Genomic DNA, 18027 nt, shown 5'->3' with positions numbered 1-18027 from the left:
TAAAGATTTTGACTTGGAATGTACCGGGATTGAATGATAGGGAGAAAAGGGTGTTGGTAAAATCGGTGCTCAAAAGTGCAAGGGCGGATGTGGTGTGCCTTTAGGAGACCAAGCTGGAGCGTCTAGGAGGGAGTTAGTTAGGGAGTTGTGGGGTGGTCGATTTATGGATTAGGTTTTTTGGCCGGCTGTAGGGGTGGTAGAGGGAGTTCTTCTTTGTTGGGACAGGAGAGTGGTAGTAAAGGCGGAGGAAGAGGTGGGGGCTTTCTCGATCTCTTGTCTTTTTCGGTGTGTCGAGGATAATTTTTGTTGGGCCTTCATAGGGGTTTATGGTCGATTCGTGGTGGGGAGCGTCTGAGCTTTTGGGAGGAGTTGCTGTGCATTGCTTTCCGGTGGGGGGTTTTATGGTGCGTAGGTAGTGATTTCAATGTGGTAAAGAGTATGGGGGAGAAGTTGGGGGCCAGGTCGGTGGTGAGTTCTATGCGGGCATTTTCGTTGTTTATTAATGAGATGGAGTTGGTAGATTTTCCATTGCAGGGTGGTAACTATACGTGGTTTGGGGGTGGAGCTATGTCTAGGCTTGGTAGATTCCTAGTAATAGGGAAATGTGAGGAGCATTTCTTACAAGTGTCTCAAGTTCGTTTGTCGCAGCCAGTATCCGATCATTGGCCAGTATTATTGGATAGTGGGGGAATCAGGAGTGGAGCAGCGCCGTTTCGATTGGAGAATATGTGGTTGTTATCTGCTGGTTTTACGGAACGGGTGAAAGGTTGGTGGGATAGCTATTCTGTGTCAATCTTGCCTAGTTGCCGTCTTGCGCAGAAACTCAAACTTCTCAAGTTCGATCTAAAACAATGGAATATGGACGTTTTTGGCCGTCTGGAGGTGCAAAAGGCCTCTACGTTGGCTGTGTTGCAGGAGCTAGATGCGATAGAGACTATGGGGGGATTGTCTGTGGCAGACATGGCTCGTCGGGAGAGGGTTCGAGTAGAGTTTGCCTAGCTTGCTCGGATGGAGAAGATTAGTTTCTGGCAGAAATCTAGATACTTATGGCTGACGGATGGAGATCGCAATACTAAGTTTTTCCATCGTATGGCAAATGCTCATCGCAGGGTGATTCAGATAGGCCGCTTGTGAGTGAATGGTGTGGAGCTGTTATCTTCCGAAGAGATTAGCACAGGTATCGTGGGTTTTTATGAGCATTTATTTCGAGATGAGGGAGAGGTGTGGAGACCGGGCCTAGATGGTGTTTTGTTTGATGCTATTTCACAGGACGATAGTTGGTTGCTGAAACGACCTTTTGTAGAAGATGAAGTGTTTAAGGCTTTACAGAGTATGCTTGGTGATAAGGTGCCGGGTCTAGATGGTTTTTTCTTAGCCTTTTTTTAGCAGTGTTGGGGGGTGGTGAAGGTAGATGTCATGGCCATGTTTGAGCAGTTTCATCAAACAGGGGAATTTGAGCGCAACCTTGATGCCACATTTATTGTCTTGATTCCCAAGAAGGGTAGGGCTGAGGATATTCGGGACTTTTGGCCTATTAGTCTTTTAGGTAGTGTGTATAAGCTTTTGGCAAAAGTGTTGGCGAATCGTTTACGTGGTGTGTTGGAAGGGGTGGTTTTTGAGTCTTAGAATGCTTTTGTGGGTGGTCACCAAATTCTGGATGCGGTCCTAGTAGCGAATGAATGTGTGGATTCTAGAATTTGGCAGGGGTAGGTGGACCTTATTTATAAGCTCGATATTGAGAAGGCATATGATAATGTCAATTGGAAGTTTTTATTATATATGCTACATAGATTAGGTTTTGGGGATCGATGGAGGAGGTGGATTCAATTTTGTATCTCCACAGTGTGGATGTCGGTTCTTGTCAATGGGTCCCTAGTGGGCTTTTTTCCTACTTACAAAGGGCTTCGACAAGGGGATCCGTTATCTCCTTTGTTGTTCATCTTGGTGATGGAGCCGCTGGGGCGGTTGTTGTCTAGGGCAATGCAGGGAGGTCTGTTGCAGGGGTTTGACGTGGGAGTGGCTCTTTTAGTTTTGACGGTATCCTATTTATTTTATGCGGATGATGCACTTATTTTTTGTGGAGCGATTGACGCCTAACTTGGCCACTTGAGATGTGTGTTGTTGTGTTTTGAGGCAGTCTCGGGTCTTCGGGTGAACCTGGCCAAGTCAGAATTGATTCCTGTTGGTGAGATGTTGCGGACGCCAGAGTTGGCAGTTATCCTGGGGTGTAAAGTGGCGTCTTTGCCAGTATCCTATTTGGGGTTACCTCTGGGGGCGTCTTTCAAGGCTAAGGGTGTGTGGGATGTAGTGGTGGATTGGGTGCAGTGACAGTTGGCAGGATGGAAGCGGCAGTACTTATCTAAAGGTGGTAGACTCACTTTGATTAAGAGTGTCTTATCTAGCATCCTGACTTACTTTATGTCTATTCATGCGATCCCAATGTCAGTGGCGTAGTGGATTAAGAAGTTGCAGAGGGATTTCCTATGGGGTAATAGGGGGGAAACTTCCTCTCATTTGGTAGCTTGGGACACAATTTTCGCCCTAAGGTGAATGGGGTTTTGGGGATACGAAGGTTGGCTATGTTTAACGTGGCTTTGTTAGGCAAGTGGTTGTGGCGTTTTACGGTGAAGAGCACCCGTCTTTGGAGGAGGGTGGTGGTAGCCAAGTTTGGTGAAGGACGGGGCGGGTGGTGTTCCGGGCGGGTGGGGCAGTCCCATGGTCTTGGTCTATGGAAAGGGATTTGGTTGAAGTGAGAGGAGTTCTGGGAGAGGGTTAAGCTGAAGGTAGGAGTGGGGGATAGAGTTCGGTTTTGGCAGGATAGGTGGTGTGGGGACCTTTCCTTAGAAGTGCAGTTTCCTTTGATTTTTGGTATTGCCGCTGATACAGAGGTGCTGGTAGGGGTTGTACGGTCTGGGTACGGGGAATCGATTGTTTGAAATGTGCATTTGTGCTGCGATGTACAGGATTGGGAGCAAGATCAGCTGATGGAGCTATTGGGTTTTTTTATATGCATTGCATATTGAGGAGGTTGGGCAGGACTCTTTGGTGTGGGATTGTCCTAGGGCAAAGCGGAAGTTTTCTGTTTCCTTGTTTTATGGTGTGCTTGTTCATGACGAGGCTATTGTATTTCCTTGGAGATGTGTTTGGGTGTTAGGTGCGTCATCCAAGGTGGCCTTTTTTGTGTGGACGGCCATGTTGGGACGTATCTTGACCTTAGATAACTTGATTCGTCGTGGCTACATTTTGGTCAATTGGTGCTGCTTGTGTTATGGCGATGCGGAGTCGGTGGACCATTTGCTAGTTCATTGCCCGGTCGCTTCCCGTTTGTGGATGCTTATTGTTGCAACCTTTGGCTCTACTTGGGTGCAGCTGCATTCAGTTAAGGCAGTTCTGCAAAGCTAGGCTGGGGGTCATGTTAGGAGGAGGCGTCAGAAGGCGTGGATGCTCGCTTCTCATTATATTCTATGGTTGGTATGGTTATAGCGTAATAGGCGTGTCTTCCAAGGGGTATCTCATTCGGTCCCTTGGTTAGAGAGTCGCCTTCTTATGGTTTTGTATAGTTGGGTGACACATTCGGATAATCCTGATGTTTTAGCTTTTTTAGATTTTGTGGAGGATTTGATTTGTTAATTCTTTATGTCGTGGTGGCTTTGAGTTTTGTATCTCTTTGCATCTTCTTGATACTTTTCGAATAAAGTTTGGTTATTTATCAAAAAAAATAAAATAAATAAGGTAGTAAGAGATTTTTTGATCAATAAAAAATCTATTGAGCAAGGAAGAAGATTAGCCTGGTATAATAAAATTTCTGAATATACTTTTGAGGTAGAACATCTTAAAGGTACTAACAATTTTCTTGCAGATTTTCTTAGTAGAAATTATTTCAAAAAAATAATAATAAATAAACTACTAAACAAGTAATTTTAATTTTTGCAGAAGACCTCTAGACCAAGAGGAAACTATGGATATGGGTAAACAACCTGCTCAAGGAGATTGGGTGACAATTGCTAAAAAAACAATCCCTAGAGAAGAAAAAGTTTATGTTGTGTTTGCAGGAAGACAACTTGGAATTTACACAAAATGGAATGATTGCAAAACACAAGTTTGGGAATTTTCAGGAGCAAGCTATAAAGCATATGATATAATGACCAAAACTAAAAAAAGCTTTTTACAGTGTACCAACTATACCTGTTTATCAAAAAAATTTTTGTCAAATGAGAACTAATCCAGTTCCAACTAATATTCAGACATCTAAACCAGATGGATCTGAAATAAAAGATTTTTTCAACCTTGGTATATCCAGAGAAATTTATACAGAACTCAATGGAGTTTGGAAAACTCACATTGTAGACAACAAAGTGAAATTTCGAAAACACATGGGAGTTCTGGCCAACAAATTAGCTGAGCAAACAGCTAAATTAAGAGATTTGCAAAATCTTTGTTTCAATATCCTTAAACAAATGAATTGGAATGAAAATTTTAATTTTAAAAAAATAAACAATTTTCTTTAGTTATCAGACCTCATATCAGATGAGTTTTTTGATCTAGTTTTTGAACAAATAAAAAGAATTTGTCTTTTTGAAAAAGCAAGAACTTTGTTCCCAAAAGAAATTTTTATGTTAATCAAAAATCGAGTTGAGGATCATTGTGATAAGATTAGACAAATCTTAGAATGATCTTACGATAAATTAAATTTTAAAGATGGAATTCCCAAAATAACCATCATGGCAAACCATGACATGTGGTTTTTTGACGGCATAGATTGGGGAATAACTAATCAAGTTATTTTTCAAATTTTAGATCTAATCCAATGGATAGAATATCCAATGATCATCAAAGCAATGCTCTCATGCGTCGTAAAAGGCTTCTGATGGAGCAAATATTTTACTTTTTGGATCTCCAACACTTTTGGTTGGCGAGAACGAGAACATTTTTTCCAACCATACCAAATTTGGTATCTTAAAGAAACTGAAGATTTTGAATTTGAAGATGATTTTTTAGATGAAGATCGCCGGAGAGAGCGATTGGAAAATATTGAAAAACTTTCTTTGACAGAATATTGGATTGACAGTCTAATATCTGTTTCATAGGTAGCGTCCAATATCCATGGCTCAGCAAAATTGCCATTTATGGTCACGGATGGTAGAATATTATTTGTAACTCATTTTCCCATAAGATATCAAAGGTCTCCTACACAAATTAATATAGCTCTTGACATGTTATTAAATCTCAAAAAGAGAAATAAGTTGGATCTTCCGTTGGAACTAGTCCTGACTGCGGATGATGTAGAACATTTTCGGAATGAGTAATACAGCTAGGATCCTGATTCCTTTCCATCAGAGACTGATGAAGAATATCACAATCTCATAAACCGGAGAGAAGCATAGTGGACCCCACTATCAAATGCAGCTATCTCTTGATCGACTCCAACCTTATCCAGGACATGTGGAGCAACCCGCATTAGTAGGCAGAAAGTGGTTAGCCAAATCCTTTCAGCCACCACTACAATACAAAAAAGATCAACCAAATCTTATCTGTTTCAGTCTATCCCTTTGAAAACTGGGGAGGGTAGACAGTGTATATAATTATAGTAATTGTAGAACATAGAAAATAATTGTAAGTTTTCATTTATTGTCTTTGTAATTTTGTGTGGAAACTTTGTAAAAGCCTATTTATAGGTTTGTAGACTTTGTAGAAACTTGAAAAGTTTTGGCCGTATTAGTTTGATAATTGTCAACAAAGTAGATATGTAATAATGTTAGGATGACTTTTGGGTTTTGTTTGTATATACAACATGTAGTTGTAGACACCCCATTTTTGACTGACCTTAAGACTCAGACGTCATCAATTGAGCGCTCGGTGATTGTGCATGTTGTGCTCGTTTCGAGGTTTCGGAGTTCTTAGCTGAGAGCCTCGCCTCCGGACCTCGGGACCCTTTGTACTTTGACTCGATCCGCGGACCAAGCCTCGTTTCCTCTTTCTAGAGGGATACTGTGGTCCGGGAGACCACTTTTGTGGTCGTACGCCACTTTTGATGCTAGGCAGCTGGTTTTCAGGGCTCCAGGCCGCGCGTTTTGCCTCCTGAACCCTCGTCTTGCATCCGTTTTGGTTTGTCTTGGGTACAAACCTTACTTTCCTTGTTTGGGAAGTGGTACAAAGGTGGGAGACCAGTTTTTATCCTTGGAGACCACTTTTCTTCTCGCCAGCCGATTTTCTGGTTGGGAAACTGGTTTTCTTGGTCTTTGGGCCACATTTTCTGGTTTCCCACCCCACCATTGGCTTGCGTTCAGTGTGGAGACCACCAATTCCCCCTACCGACCACTTTTTTTCTGGGGAGACCACTTTGGGTGGTCGGCTGACCACTAAAAGTAGTAGGTTGACCACCTTTTCTAGTCGGCAGGTCTCTTTCTATTTTGGCAGACTGTATGGATGCCAGCTGTGCCAGCTGGAGGGCACAGACTGTATCCTCCATACACGTGTATGGAGGGATTGCATCCAAGTTTGGCTTCTCCAAAAATCTTGAACCCTTTGTTTTTCTATAAGAGAGGCTCTTCCTCTCCATTGCAGAGGTTTTGAATTTTGCCTGAGGCACAAGTGTATATCTCCCTCTATATCTCTATATTTGGTGCCTAAAGTGTGTGTCATTCTTCACCTTTATACCACAACTCTTAACCATACACCCCACCATTGAACTGAGGTCCTTGGAGGACCTTTTTGGAGGTTGAAAAGCTGGTTTTTGGCTGAGAAACTTGCTGGTATTGTAGTGCTTCAAGGGTAACCTCTTTTCTCCCCTTTTAAGCTTTGTCTTGATCATTCTCTTAGCCATATTTGCATGCTTATTTGGGCTTTGCTTTCAACTGAAAAAAGTCTTGTACTTAAGTGTTTTGATATTTGTTTAAGGCTGCTTGGGTGTTGAGGGTCTCCTACCCTCTTGCATGCCTCGTTTGGCCTTGTTCTGTGCCATGCCTTAGGGCCTTTGAGCTAATCCTTGCTTGGCCTTTTAGCCACTGAAATCCAGTGGATTTTCAGTGGTTGGCATGTGGTTTTGAGGTCCTAAATCAGAGAGGGGTGACCCTCTCTCTTTTTGTCTTGTTTACTTGCATTTTGGCCTATCAAAGGGGCATACGTTTTCATACTTTCAAGGCTTGGTTCAGGCACTTTTTGGTGACTTTTAGGGCCTGCCTAGACTCTGTCCATGGTCGGTTTGGTCACCCTTGGCATGCTTCTCATATGTGTAGTGTATTCCCATTTATGGCTAATCAAGGTAGCATGTCAGTCTAGCATGTTTTAGCCCATTTCAGTGTTTTTTTGGTTATCATTCGACATGTCATGGCTCTGTTTTTGGCTGGTTTGGTAACCTCTCACATGCTCCATATGCTTGTAGTGTAAATCTTGTTTACTAGCTTGGTTCGCATGATGTTTTGGCTCTTTATTCTAGCACATTTTGGCTTTGCTCTAACATGGTTTTGTTCATATTTTAGGCTGCCTTAGCTCTGTTTTAAGGCCTCTTGGTCGAATGATGCTTGCTATGCATGCTTGTTGTGTAATAGCCTTGACTAGCTTTGAGTTTTGAGGTCTCTTGCATGCTTAACTCGAGATATTTGCATATTTTGGCATCATTGGGAATGTTATCTTATAGCATGTAGGGTTGCTATACTTCCATATTTTTCCACTCTTTAAGTGCTCTTTAGAGTTATGCTTTTATGCCCTATTTGTGAGCCATTGCATGAGCCCCATTTTTGTGCATTTCAAAGCCATCATCCCAACTCATTTTGCTACTGTTTTGGCCTGCATAGGGTCTGTTTGGGGTTGGTTTGGTCATTTGAGCATCGCCTTACATGTCTCTAGTGTAATACGCTTCACTAGCTTTTGATACTTGAGCCTTTCAACATGCATTGCGTGAGTTGTTTGCATGATTCGAAGTCATTTTGTATGCCATTTCAGTGCTGGAACACATGCCATTGTACTCCATGTTTCATCTTTTCAATGCTCTTGGAGAGTTGTATTTTGTGCCTTAGGCTTGGGCCATTGCATTATACATGTTTGTGTGTGTTTTGGTGCCTTGATTTCATCATCAATGGCCGCTGATTTGGACATGGCTGAGGCCTGTTCATTTCGGTTTAAGTCCATTGCGCATTGAGTATGTCATGTAGTTCGTAGCATTGAGCATGCCATGTTGTTACATGATTGATCATTGCACTTGTGCATGCCATTTTCATTGCATTATGCATGTTGGTTACCACGTGCATTGTGTATGTTAGTGTCATGAGTGTTGTGTATGCCATATAGTTCATAGCATCGTGTATGCTAGTTTGCATGCTTGCATGATCATCCCTGGCATGCTTGCATGTCCAAGTTGTGTCGCATTAAGTTGCATGATTGAGTCGCATTGTGCATGCCATGTTTATTGCATTATGTTTGGAATAGGTGTTAGTCCAAACACGGGAAATGAGGCACGTTTCATACTCGAAGTGATGAAGCGTACCTCGATTCCCGGTCGCTGACACTCTTGACTATACATGACGGAGTTCTAGGCTTTAGGTGTTTGTAGGTGCATTCATTCCATATTGAGTTGCGCAATTCGGCCCCTCGGCCATCATGCATCGAGATGCGTGATTGGTGGCCCGAGGGTCGAGACCTACACTCCCTTGAGCTTATGTAATGATAGGGAGGGTGGTCGTGCATACATGTGTTGCAAATACTTTGCCATGTCCTTTTCTTGCCCTATGTTGCAGAAAACCAGAAACCAGCAGCAAAAACTGGTCGGCCGACCAGATAAAGTGACTGGCCGACCATTTTTTCTGGTTTTCACCACAAAAAGTGGTCGGCAGGTGGTCTCCAAGGTCAATATCTGGTCGGTAGCATCCCTACAGATTCCCAAGGTGGAGTTTCATGTCTCTGGAGCTTGGTGCAAGTTTCTAAGATCAATTGCAAATAGAGGCAAATCGGGGCGTCGCGAGGGATTTCCGAACAAGGCGACTTGAGCATGCAAGCATCCTTTGTCATCCAAAGCAGAGCTGAGGCAGCCTACATCATATAGTTTATATGCTTATTCAATTGCTAACTTAGTTAATTTGTTAATTAGTTAGAGTTGTGTAATAATTAGCTGTAGCTTATTATTCATTCTGTTGTGTAATAACTAGTTTAATTAGATTAGCTTAGATTAGCTAGTTGGTTCTGTATTATTCATGCGGACCCTTCGTCGAGAGGGCACAACTGTTGTAAATAAGTGTGCGTGTGTGTGATGCATGTCTTCAACCCCCATTTCTTTCTCCCTTTCATTTACCAGCTCACGATGGTTAGTTTTAAGGCATGTTTCAATTAGCATCCATATGCTTGCATGTTTGCAACTATTCACTTGTCTTGCATGCACGGGGCTCGGCGCATTATACTAACTTCATTGTATTTCAATTCCTGTTTGAATACATGTATCAAATTGCATTTCACATGACATTTTAGAATAGCCGAGCCTATCTTAGTTGCATTTTGTATGTGTTGCATTAGGCATTCTTGACATAGCTAGGATCATGCATTGATTTCTAACATAACTTTTGTTTTGGCTCAGAGTACTCGGTAAGTGTTTATGCTTTAGCATCCTTGCATGTGTGTGAGTGACTGCCATGATAGCATGCTTGCGATGAGGCTAACTGCTTATGTGATACAACTGCCTGAATGCCTGTGGGTGAAGGTTGGATTACTCAAATTGGAACAATTCATTGATTGCGAGTTTTAAGCCCACTTGAGAGTGGCAAATCACCATGTTTTCTAAGCCCACTTGAGGGTGGCAAAATCCGCATTTTAGCCTACTTGCGAGTAGCAAACCGCTTTCAAAAACAAACATGAGATGTTTTGTTCCAACTTAGGCAATCCAGTCTGTACTTGTATGTTGTGCGCATCACATAGTAATTCTAGGTTAATAAACTGGAATAAGAGCACATGTGTTTTCAAAAACAAGATATCATGTTAGTAAAGGCTGATCTTTGATCGGGCGAGCGGGGGTGCTCATTGCATGACCTTCCCCTCTCGTACCCAAGTTCCCGAGCCGAGGCAACTTTGGTGATAACGGACACGTGACCTTAGGCACGAGTCAGGGTTTCCTAAATTTCCCAAAAATAAAATATTTAGGTGGCGACTCTGTATCTGGCGAAGCAGTCCATGTTTGGCACTTCTTTCTAAAAATCAAAATTTCAAAACGATTTGTCGGATTTGGACTTTTTGGTGATTTATCAATCTCGCATTGTACTTTGCAAGATCAGATTAAGAATCGTGACATTGAGTCCGAACTGTAGTGAGCCCAATGAACAAAACTGGATTTTCTCGGGACGTTCGGGCGCGTCTACAGTTTCTGGCGACTCTGCTGGGGATTTAGAGAACTTGACTCGAACTCAAGATATTTTGTTTTGACTACGCTTATGTGTTTGTTTGCATTGCATTTGTATTGAATTTGCATTGGTGCGCTTAGGACATCGTGTTTGCCGTTTGCTATTCTTGAACGGTTTGCCGGAGGCTCACTTTGAGAAGCGTGCCATAAGGCTGACCGGTTATGGGCTCTGCCACGATGGGAACACAAATCTCGGTTGTTACCGAGGCACCCTTTTTGACCATTCGGCCTAGTGCATATCGGAACCCATAGTGACTATTCCAAACTAGGACATGTTGCTTATCCGGTTGTAGGTTGTTTAAAACCCCTGCGTGCGTAGTGAAACCCTAGCTCCTGACAAAATAGGACAGAGAAACCCTACCCCAACATAGGGGTGTTTTGGCTCTCATTTGTTTGCTATGTGCTTTTAGAGTGTGCCTCTACAGGTTGCATGTATCAGTTTGCAAGTCTGGGTATCAGGCCTGCGGGCATCAGTGTTTTAAGAATCAGTTATATCCGCGGGTATCAGATTCAGATTTGGGACAGTGATTTGGAAACAATGATCAGTAGTTGAGAACAGTATATTCAGCTTACAAATGCCAACTGTGTGTTGTCATACCGACTGTGTGTTGTGTTTATTTAAGCCGTTATGCTGTCCGTTTTTCTGGTTGTTTATTTCCTTATTATGCTTGATTTATCTTTTTTGCTAGGGTAGTTTTGCACAATTGCTTCCGACCAAGCAGATATTCCCCAAGCACTCTGGACTAGAGGTCGCAGACTCCATTGATCTGAGGATCTGATAGACGGACAACCAGTGTTCCACTCTTTACCCCAAGTTGCCAGACGAAGGTCGGTAAGGCGCAGTGTATCGGTACCGCAGTTACCAGATCAATGGTCTTTGAGTAGTCAGGTTGAGATTTCCGAGTCTACTGCAGAGATAGATATACCGGTAGTTCAGCTAGATCAGGGCAGTATGGCAGGAATGGAAGAGATGATGCGTCGGCTCCAAGAGAGTATGAAAACCATGCAGCAGGATGCTGCTCGTCAAGCAGAATTTGCCAAACAACAGGTCGAGATCATGGCCCAACAGGCAGAGTTAATTACCAGGCTACAACAGCAAACCAAAGCATCCGCTTCACACTAAGCTCCTCTCCCGCCAAGAATGCTAATACTCGGAGAGACAGTTAATGTCCAGGAAGATACGGACATTCCAACAGGGCCTGTTCCACCCCCAATCCTACCCCAGCTATCCAAAGCACAGACCAACCTACCCGATTCTCCCTTTGAGTTCGAGGTGGACCCCACGACATTAAAAGTGAGCAAGCTTGAAAAGCTATTCAAGAAATCTCAGGATGTCAAGTCCATTCCAGATATTGAGGATGGATACACTGACTCGGCCGTGATGCTGCCGGACCGGTTTAAAATGCCACACATTGACCGTTTTGATGGATCCGGTGATCCTATGGTGCATCTATGGTTGTTTTCAGACATACTAAGGCCGATGGGCCTCACCAGACTACAGAAGCTTTCTCTGTTTGGCTGGACCTTGTCGGGTGTAGCGGCCATTTGGTATGCAAAATTGGAAGATTCCGTCAAGAGAAACTGGGAGGAGATGGCCGAGGCCTTCGTAGCTTAATACTCCTACAATACAGAGATCGAGATTACAACTCGTGATCTCGAGATGACTAGGCAGGAGCTAAAGGAGAGTTTCTCCGATTTTGTGACTCGTTGGAGGGCCAAGGCCTCGATGATGACCATTAGGCCGACTGATAAAGATTAAATACGGATGGTTGTGCGCAACCTCCAGCCCAAGCTCATGCAAAAGATGATCGTCCTCCCTCTCCCCACTTTTGGAGATCTACATGAGATGGGGGTGCAGATCGAGGACGCCTTGAAACAGGGTCTGATTGACAATGACAGAGAGCAGCCCAGGAGGACTTTCAACCGCAGTACGAATGCAGGCACAAGTAGTGCTGCAACTGCCAGAGCCTCAGAAGTAAGCATGGTCACCACCGCCCCCCCAAGAACCCTTATAGCTACACCATTCACTGGTGCGTCCGGAAGCAACTCACAAACAACCAAGTACCTACCTTGAGGCCAAAGAACCTTCACTCCACTATACATGCCCCTGTCCAAAGCACTAGGGGTTTTGATCAAGAAAGGGCACTTGAAGCCCCTGGAGCCGCGGCCATTGCCAGAAACCCTTCCCCCCTCCCATAACCCAGCTAAATGCTACGCCTTTCACGAACAACACGGTCACGGCACCGACCATTGCTTTAGATTGCGTCATGAGATTCAAGATCTCGTTGATAACAGGGTGATTGTGCCTCCGGAGAAACCCAACGTCACAACCAACCCTTTCCCACTGCATAACCAAGCTCCACCTCCCAAACGCATCAACTCAATCCAAACTGGGGTTGTGTCATATGACCCTAGCATATATATCACCCTTTCTCACCTACCCAAGCCGGAGGTGTTCATTCCTGACAGCATTGACTTGTGCATGTTGGACATCTCCCGAACCCAACCTGAACCAATGGTGGTGATTATCGAAGATAGGACAGGGATGATTTCGGAGGAAAGTGGGACTGTGGATTTAGGGTCTGAGGAGTTTGGGAACTTTGTTGAGGAGGCATACAATCCGAGTGGCTACATTACGTCAGCTGGCCAGGTTAGGCCAAATGTGGAATTGCCAGTGGGGGTAGAAATTTGTGTAGTACAGGAGGATGGATTTGATTAGAGGCTAGATGACTTAGCGGATCTGGAAGAGGACACTGCTAACCTTCAGTTTTTCAACGAACAAGATCCAAGAGACATGACAGTTAACTGGTTTGATTTTGATGGGTCAGCAGAGACTACAGGGTGGCTTGATGACCAACCAGATGTTGTTGAAGAATCTCAGCCAGAACAGGGCCCGTCAGGGACAAGGACATCAGCTGTGGCCGGAAGGGCTAAAAATCAGAATGCATCGTCGGAGAGCGCCGGTGCCAAGAATTTCACTCGGGATCTGGGCATTTTGAATATAAGAGATGTTAAACAGCAGGCTGCGCTGAAGTAGTTTGAACGGGAAGGGATCGAAGATTCTGAGAGAGCCAGAAGGCCAAAGCCCCTGTGGGGACTGAACGTGTTGTGTGCACAAGGACAGAGCGTGCTACAAGCACATGGACGGAAGGTGCTGTGGGTACAAGGATAGTTGTAACGGAGCCGAACAGGTGTCTGTCGGCTGCCGATGGCATGTGGTGGGAAGACGATGACCTATGTCTTGCCCACACCGATGAGGATTGGGGGAATAACTAGCCGGATGATACCTGGTATATTGGCGAAGTTGACCACATGACTAGGAGCGGGTGGTATTTCAAACCCCCACACCTAGATCAACCAGAGGCATCCGGAAAGGACAAGGAGGCGGAGAAGCAGAAAGAAAAGCTACTCGAAGAAGAAGCTGTGCTAAAACAGTTAAAAAAGATACAGGCAGACATCTCCATCTGGGGGCTGCTTATGGCTTCCCGAGTTTATAGACAAGCTGTCCTATCGGCAATGGATAAGGCCAAACTCTCAATAGACACTACGCCTGAGCAGCTGGTAGGATTGGTTTTTCTAGGAGGGGCTTATCCGATGTTGACCTTTTCCGATAAGGAACTGCCGCCTGAGGGTGCAAATCATAACAAACCTCTCTACATCTCTATGGAATGTAGAGACAAGTGGGTATCGGTAATTCTTGTCGACACGGGATCCGCTATTAATGTATGCCCGTCAAGGACAGCATATGCAATTGGGTTGAAGCCGCAGACTTTGTGCCAACAACCCAGGTAATAAGGGCGTATGACAATACTAGCAGAGAGGTGATAGGGATCGTAAAGATCCAGACTCAGGTTGGTCTAGGACAACGCGAGATTGACTTCCATTTCTTGGACGTTCTGGCGACCTTCAATTTACTCCTAGGGCGGCCGTGGCTGCACCAGGTGAGGGCGGTCTCTTCCACCCTACATCAGATGTTAAAATATCCCCACGGGAAGGGGGTTGCTATAGTTTTTGGAAACTCGTCAATCCATCCTCCGCCAGAGGTGTTTACACCGGTTTTGGAAATTGAGCATGGCACGGAGGATATGTTCCTATAAGGATTTACCCTCGCCGATGCCTGGGTTGTACAGAACATCTTGGCTATTGATGAAGGGTTATATGTCAACGCACAGTCAGTGTACCTTATGAACAAGCTCTAACACATCCCAGGGATGGGATTAGGGAAGAATGGCCGGAAAGGCATTGCAGTATCGGCCGAAGTGCCGCACAACCCGCATACCTTTGGCTTGGGTTATCTACTCACCAAAGAGGACTGGGTGAGGAAAGGCAAGGACATGGCTGGGAGAGCCAGAGCAAAGCAGGCGGGGAAGCCTTATGAGTTAATGCACCGACCCATCCAGGGTACCTTAAACGGATGCTTTGTTCGGGAGGGGAAGGATTTTCCATTCTGCAGCTTCCCAGAACCATGGTTGAATGCAGATAAATGTCACTTGCCAGGGTTTGAGATCTTCTTTGACCTGCAGTTATCCAGGGATGGCGTTGCCGAGGAGCAGACAGACCCATTAGCTGAAGTTGAACAGTAAAAGGAAGTGGATTCCGAGAGCACCGAGATTGAAGTGGGGGTAGCACTGGCTTGTCTACTTTCAGATCCTCTGATCATACATAAGTGCTTGAGGGATAACTTCTCGGTGTCCATGATTGGGAATGAAATGGCTACGAGCCCACCTTCAAACATTTTGGATGCATCCATCACACCATCCCTCATCTGGCAGTACGAGGAGGGATTTTTATCAAGCAGCACCGGGTCAGGTAGTGAGCCGGAATCTGATTCCACCGAGTCTGTGGAGTCGGAATCAGGTTCCAGCTCGTTTGAATCTGAGTCCGGTATTCCTGGGGATGACAACCCGGATGCCACAGTCCTGTCTAGGTCGTCTTTTTCTTTCTCTTTTGAGTCTGTTGTAACAGAGGAATTAGATGATTTGGAAGTGATTAATGAGAATGGAATGGCTGTGGCTTCTGAGTACTTTTCTGTGCCTTTGATTTATTGTATTAATCAAGACTTTCAAAATTTTGATGAAAACGACGAGGAAGAAATTCCTCTGATTTTACAACGATTAATTGATCAAGAACATGAGAGATTTGTTAAACCCCTGGTTGATGAAATCACTGCAGTTAATGTTGGTACTAAGAAGGACCCGCGGCTGGTCTAGATCGGGTCCACATTGTCTTCGGAGGAGCGCGAACGCTTAGTCGCTTTATTAAAAGATTTCAAAGATGTTTTCGCGTGGTCCTACGAAGACATGCCTGGAATCAATCCTGAGATTGTACAACACCGAATCCCTCTTGACCCAGAGGCCCGACCCATTAAGCAGAAACTCAGAAGGATCCGCCCGGACTGGGCTCTCAAGATTAAAGAAGTGGTCACCAAGCAAATTGACGCAGGGTTCCTGCTGGTATCTGAGTACCCGAGTTGGCTGGCCAATATAGTTCCGGTGCTGAAGAAGGATGGCAGGATTCGGGTATGTGTGGATTTCAGGGATTTGAACAAAGCCAGTCCGAAGGACGACTTTCTTTTACTGCATATCGATAAGTTAGTGGACTTCACTGCTGGGCATGCACTGCTCTCGTTCATGGATGGATTCTCAGGCTACAATCAGATTCTGATGGCACCCGAAGACCGGAAGAAGACTACTTTCACCACCCCGTGGGGCACATATTGTTACAGGGTGATACCATTTGGGTTAAAGAATGCTGGAGCTACATATCAACGGGCTGCAACCACGATATTGCACGACATGATCCACAAAGAGGTTGAGGTGTACGTGGATAACATGATTGTCAAGTCCAAGGAAAGGGGGGCCACTACACCGCCTTGCAAAAGTTCTTCCAAAGGATCAGAGAATTTCAGTTGGGCTGAATCCTCAGAAATTATGTTCGGTGTTACAGCAGGGAAAATGCTGGGGTTCTTGATCACACAGAGAGGTATCGAGGTCAACCCTTCCAAAATCAACGCCATGTTAGAAATGCCACCACCAAGGACTAAAAAGGAGGTGCGAGGCTTTCTGGGTAAAGTGCAATTCATAAGACGGTTCATCGCAAAATTAACCTTGACTTGTGAACCATTTTTTGGTCTCCTGAAGAAAGGAAAGAAGTTCCAATGGAACGGCCGATGCCACGCTGCTTTTGAACAGATTAAGCAATATTTACAGAACCCACCTGTGTTGTCACCGCCTGAGCCGGGGAAACCATTGATTTTGTATCTTTCAGTGACTGAAACTACAATGGGCTGTATGCTTGCACAGGAGTCTGAGGACAAAGTGAAGAGAGCTATCTACTACATAAGCAAGAAGATGCTGGATTACGAGACCCGTTACACTCCACTGGAAAAGACTTGCTTAGCCTTGGTATGGGCTACCAGGAAGCTGTGGCACTACCTGTTAGCTCACTCTGTAATGTTGGTTTCAAGATTAGATCCCATCAAATATCTCTTCGAGAAACCGGCACTTACGGGTAGGCTAGCTTGTTGGTTGCTTCTGCTTTCCGAATTCTATCTGAAGTATGTGACGCGCAAGGCAGTGAAGGGGAGGGCAGTAACGGAGTTCCTAGCCGATCACCCAGTTGAAGGGGATGAAGCAGTTGAGTACTTATTCCCAGACGAGGCCATTCTACATGTCGAAGAAGAATTTTGGACGATGTACTTTGACGGAGCGTCACACCAATACGGGTATGGGATAGGGATGTTGCTGATAGCACCCGATAATTCTCGTATTCCTCTAGCATTCAAACTCCGGTTCAAAGTCTCGAACAATGAGGCAGAGTATGAAGCGTGTATTGCTGGACTAGAAGCAGCCCTAGAACTAGGGGCAAAACGGTTGGACGCCATCGGGGACTCGAACCTTGTTGTATCTCAAGCTAAAGGAGATTGGAAAGTCAAAGAAGAAAAGATGAGAATTTACCACCAGACCTTGGACTTGCTGATTCCTTGGTTTGAGAAACTAAACCTCGCTCATCTGTTAAGAGAAAACAACAGGTTCGCAGATTCACTAGCAACTCTATCTTCTATGATAGACATCCCTTTTGGAGTCTGGATGCGTCCGATCATCATTGACCAGAAATTTACGACGGCCTATGAGCTAATTGTTGCCATAAATGAGGTTCAAGATGAGAACCCCTGGTATTACGATGTCTGGAACTTCTTAGAGAAAGAGGCATACCCACCAGGGGCAAATGCCAAGGATAAAAGGGCAATTTGAAGAATGGCTGCCCAGTTCATCATCTGCGGGGGAAAACAGTACAAGAGAGGTCATCTGGGAATGCATAAGCTGTGTGTTGAGGCTGAAGCCTCGAAGCGCCTAATGGAGGCCATCCATGGAGAAGAGTGTGGAGCGCACATGAACGGGGTGATGTTAGCCCGAAAGATCCTCAGACAGGGTTACTACTGGTCCACCATGGAGGAGGATTGTATTGGTTTTGTCCGGCGATGCCATAAATGTCAGATCCATGCAAACCGCATGAACATTCTGCCGTCGAAGCTATACAACATGACTTCGCCATGGCCATTTTCTGTTTGGGGGATTGATGTGATCGGGGCTGTCACTCCGAAGGGGTCCAATGGGCATGAGTTCATTCTGGTCGCGATAGACTATTTC

General features: G+C 44.8%; 2 protein-coding genes across 2 annotated transcripts; both read left to right on the top strand.

The window, feature by feature from the left end:
• Positions 1-438: 438 nt before the first annotated feature.
• LOC145800667 (uncharacterized) lies at positions 439-1626 on the top strand. The gene is made up of 2 exons (XM_082890390.1): positions 439-978; positions 1390-1626. The coding sequence occupies exons 1-2, from the start codon at positions 439-441 to the stop codon at positions 1624-1626; spliced, it is 777 nt and encodes a 258-aa protein (XP_082746516.1).
• Positions 1627-1848: 222 nt separating this feature from the next.
• Positions 1849-2328, top strand: LOC145800666 (uncharacterized). The gene is made up of 2 exons (XM_082890389.1): positions 1849-1990; positions 2138-2328. The coding sequence occupies exons 1-2, from the start codon at positions 1849-1851 to the stop codon at positions 2326-2328; spliced, it is 333 nt and encodes a 110-aa protein (XP_082746515.1).
• Positions 2329-18027: the final 15699 nt, after the last annotated feature.

The sequence above is a fragment of the Camellia sinensis genome, chromosome 10 (genome assembly GCF_055761805.1).
Source record: "Camellia sinensis isolate YWXY chromosome 10, ASM5576180v1, whole genome shotgun sequence".
In the NCBI taxonomy this organism is placed as follows: domain Eukaryota; kingdom Viridiplantae; phylum Streptophyta; class Magnoliopsida; order Ericales; family Theaceae; genus Camellia; species Camellia sinensis.
Note: the sequence above shows the minus strand (reverse complement) of the source record. Positions and strands in the feature narration are given on the sequence as shown.

Coding starts and splice junctions, on each gene's coding strand:
- LOC145800667 (XM_082890390.1), top strand. CDS start 439: ATGGGGGAGAAGTTGGGGGCCAGGTCGGTGGTGAGTTCTATGCGGGCA. Junction 979..1,389: donor ACATGGCTCGTCGGGAGAGG/GTTCGAGTAGAG, acceptor TTTTTTTAGCAG/TGTTGGGGGGTGGTGAAGGT.
- LOC145800666 (XM_082890389.1), top strand. CDS start 1,849: ATGTCGGTTCTTGTCAATGGGTCCCTAGTGGGCTTTTTTCCTACTTAC. Junction 1,991..2,137: donor GTCTAGGGCAATGCAGGGAG/GTCTGTTGCAGG, acceptor GTTTTGAGGCAG/TCTCGGGTCTTCGGGTGAAC.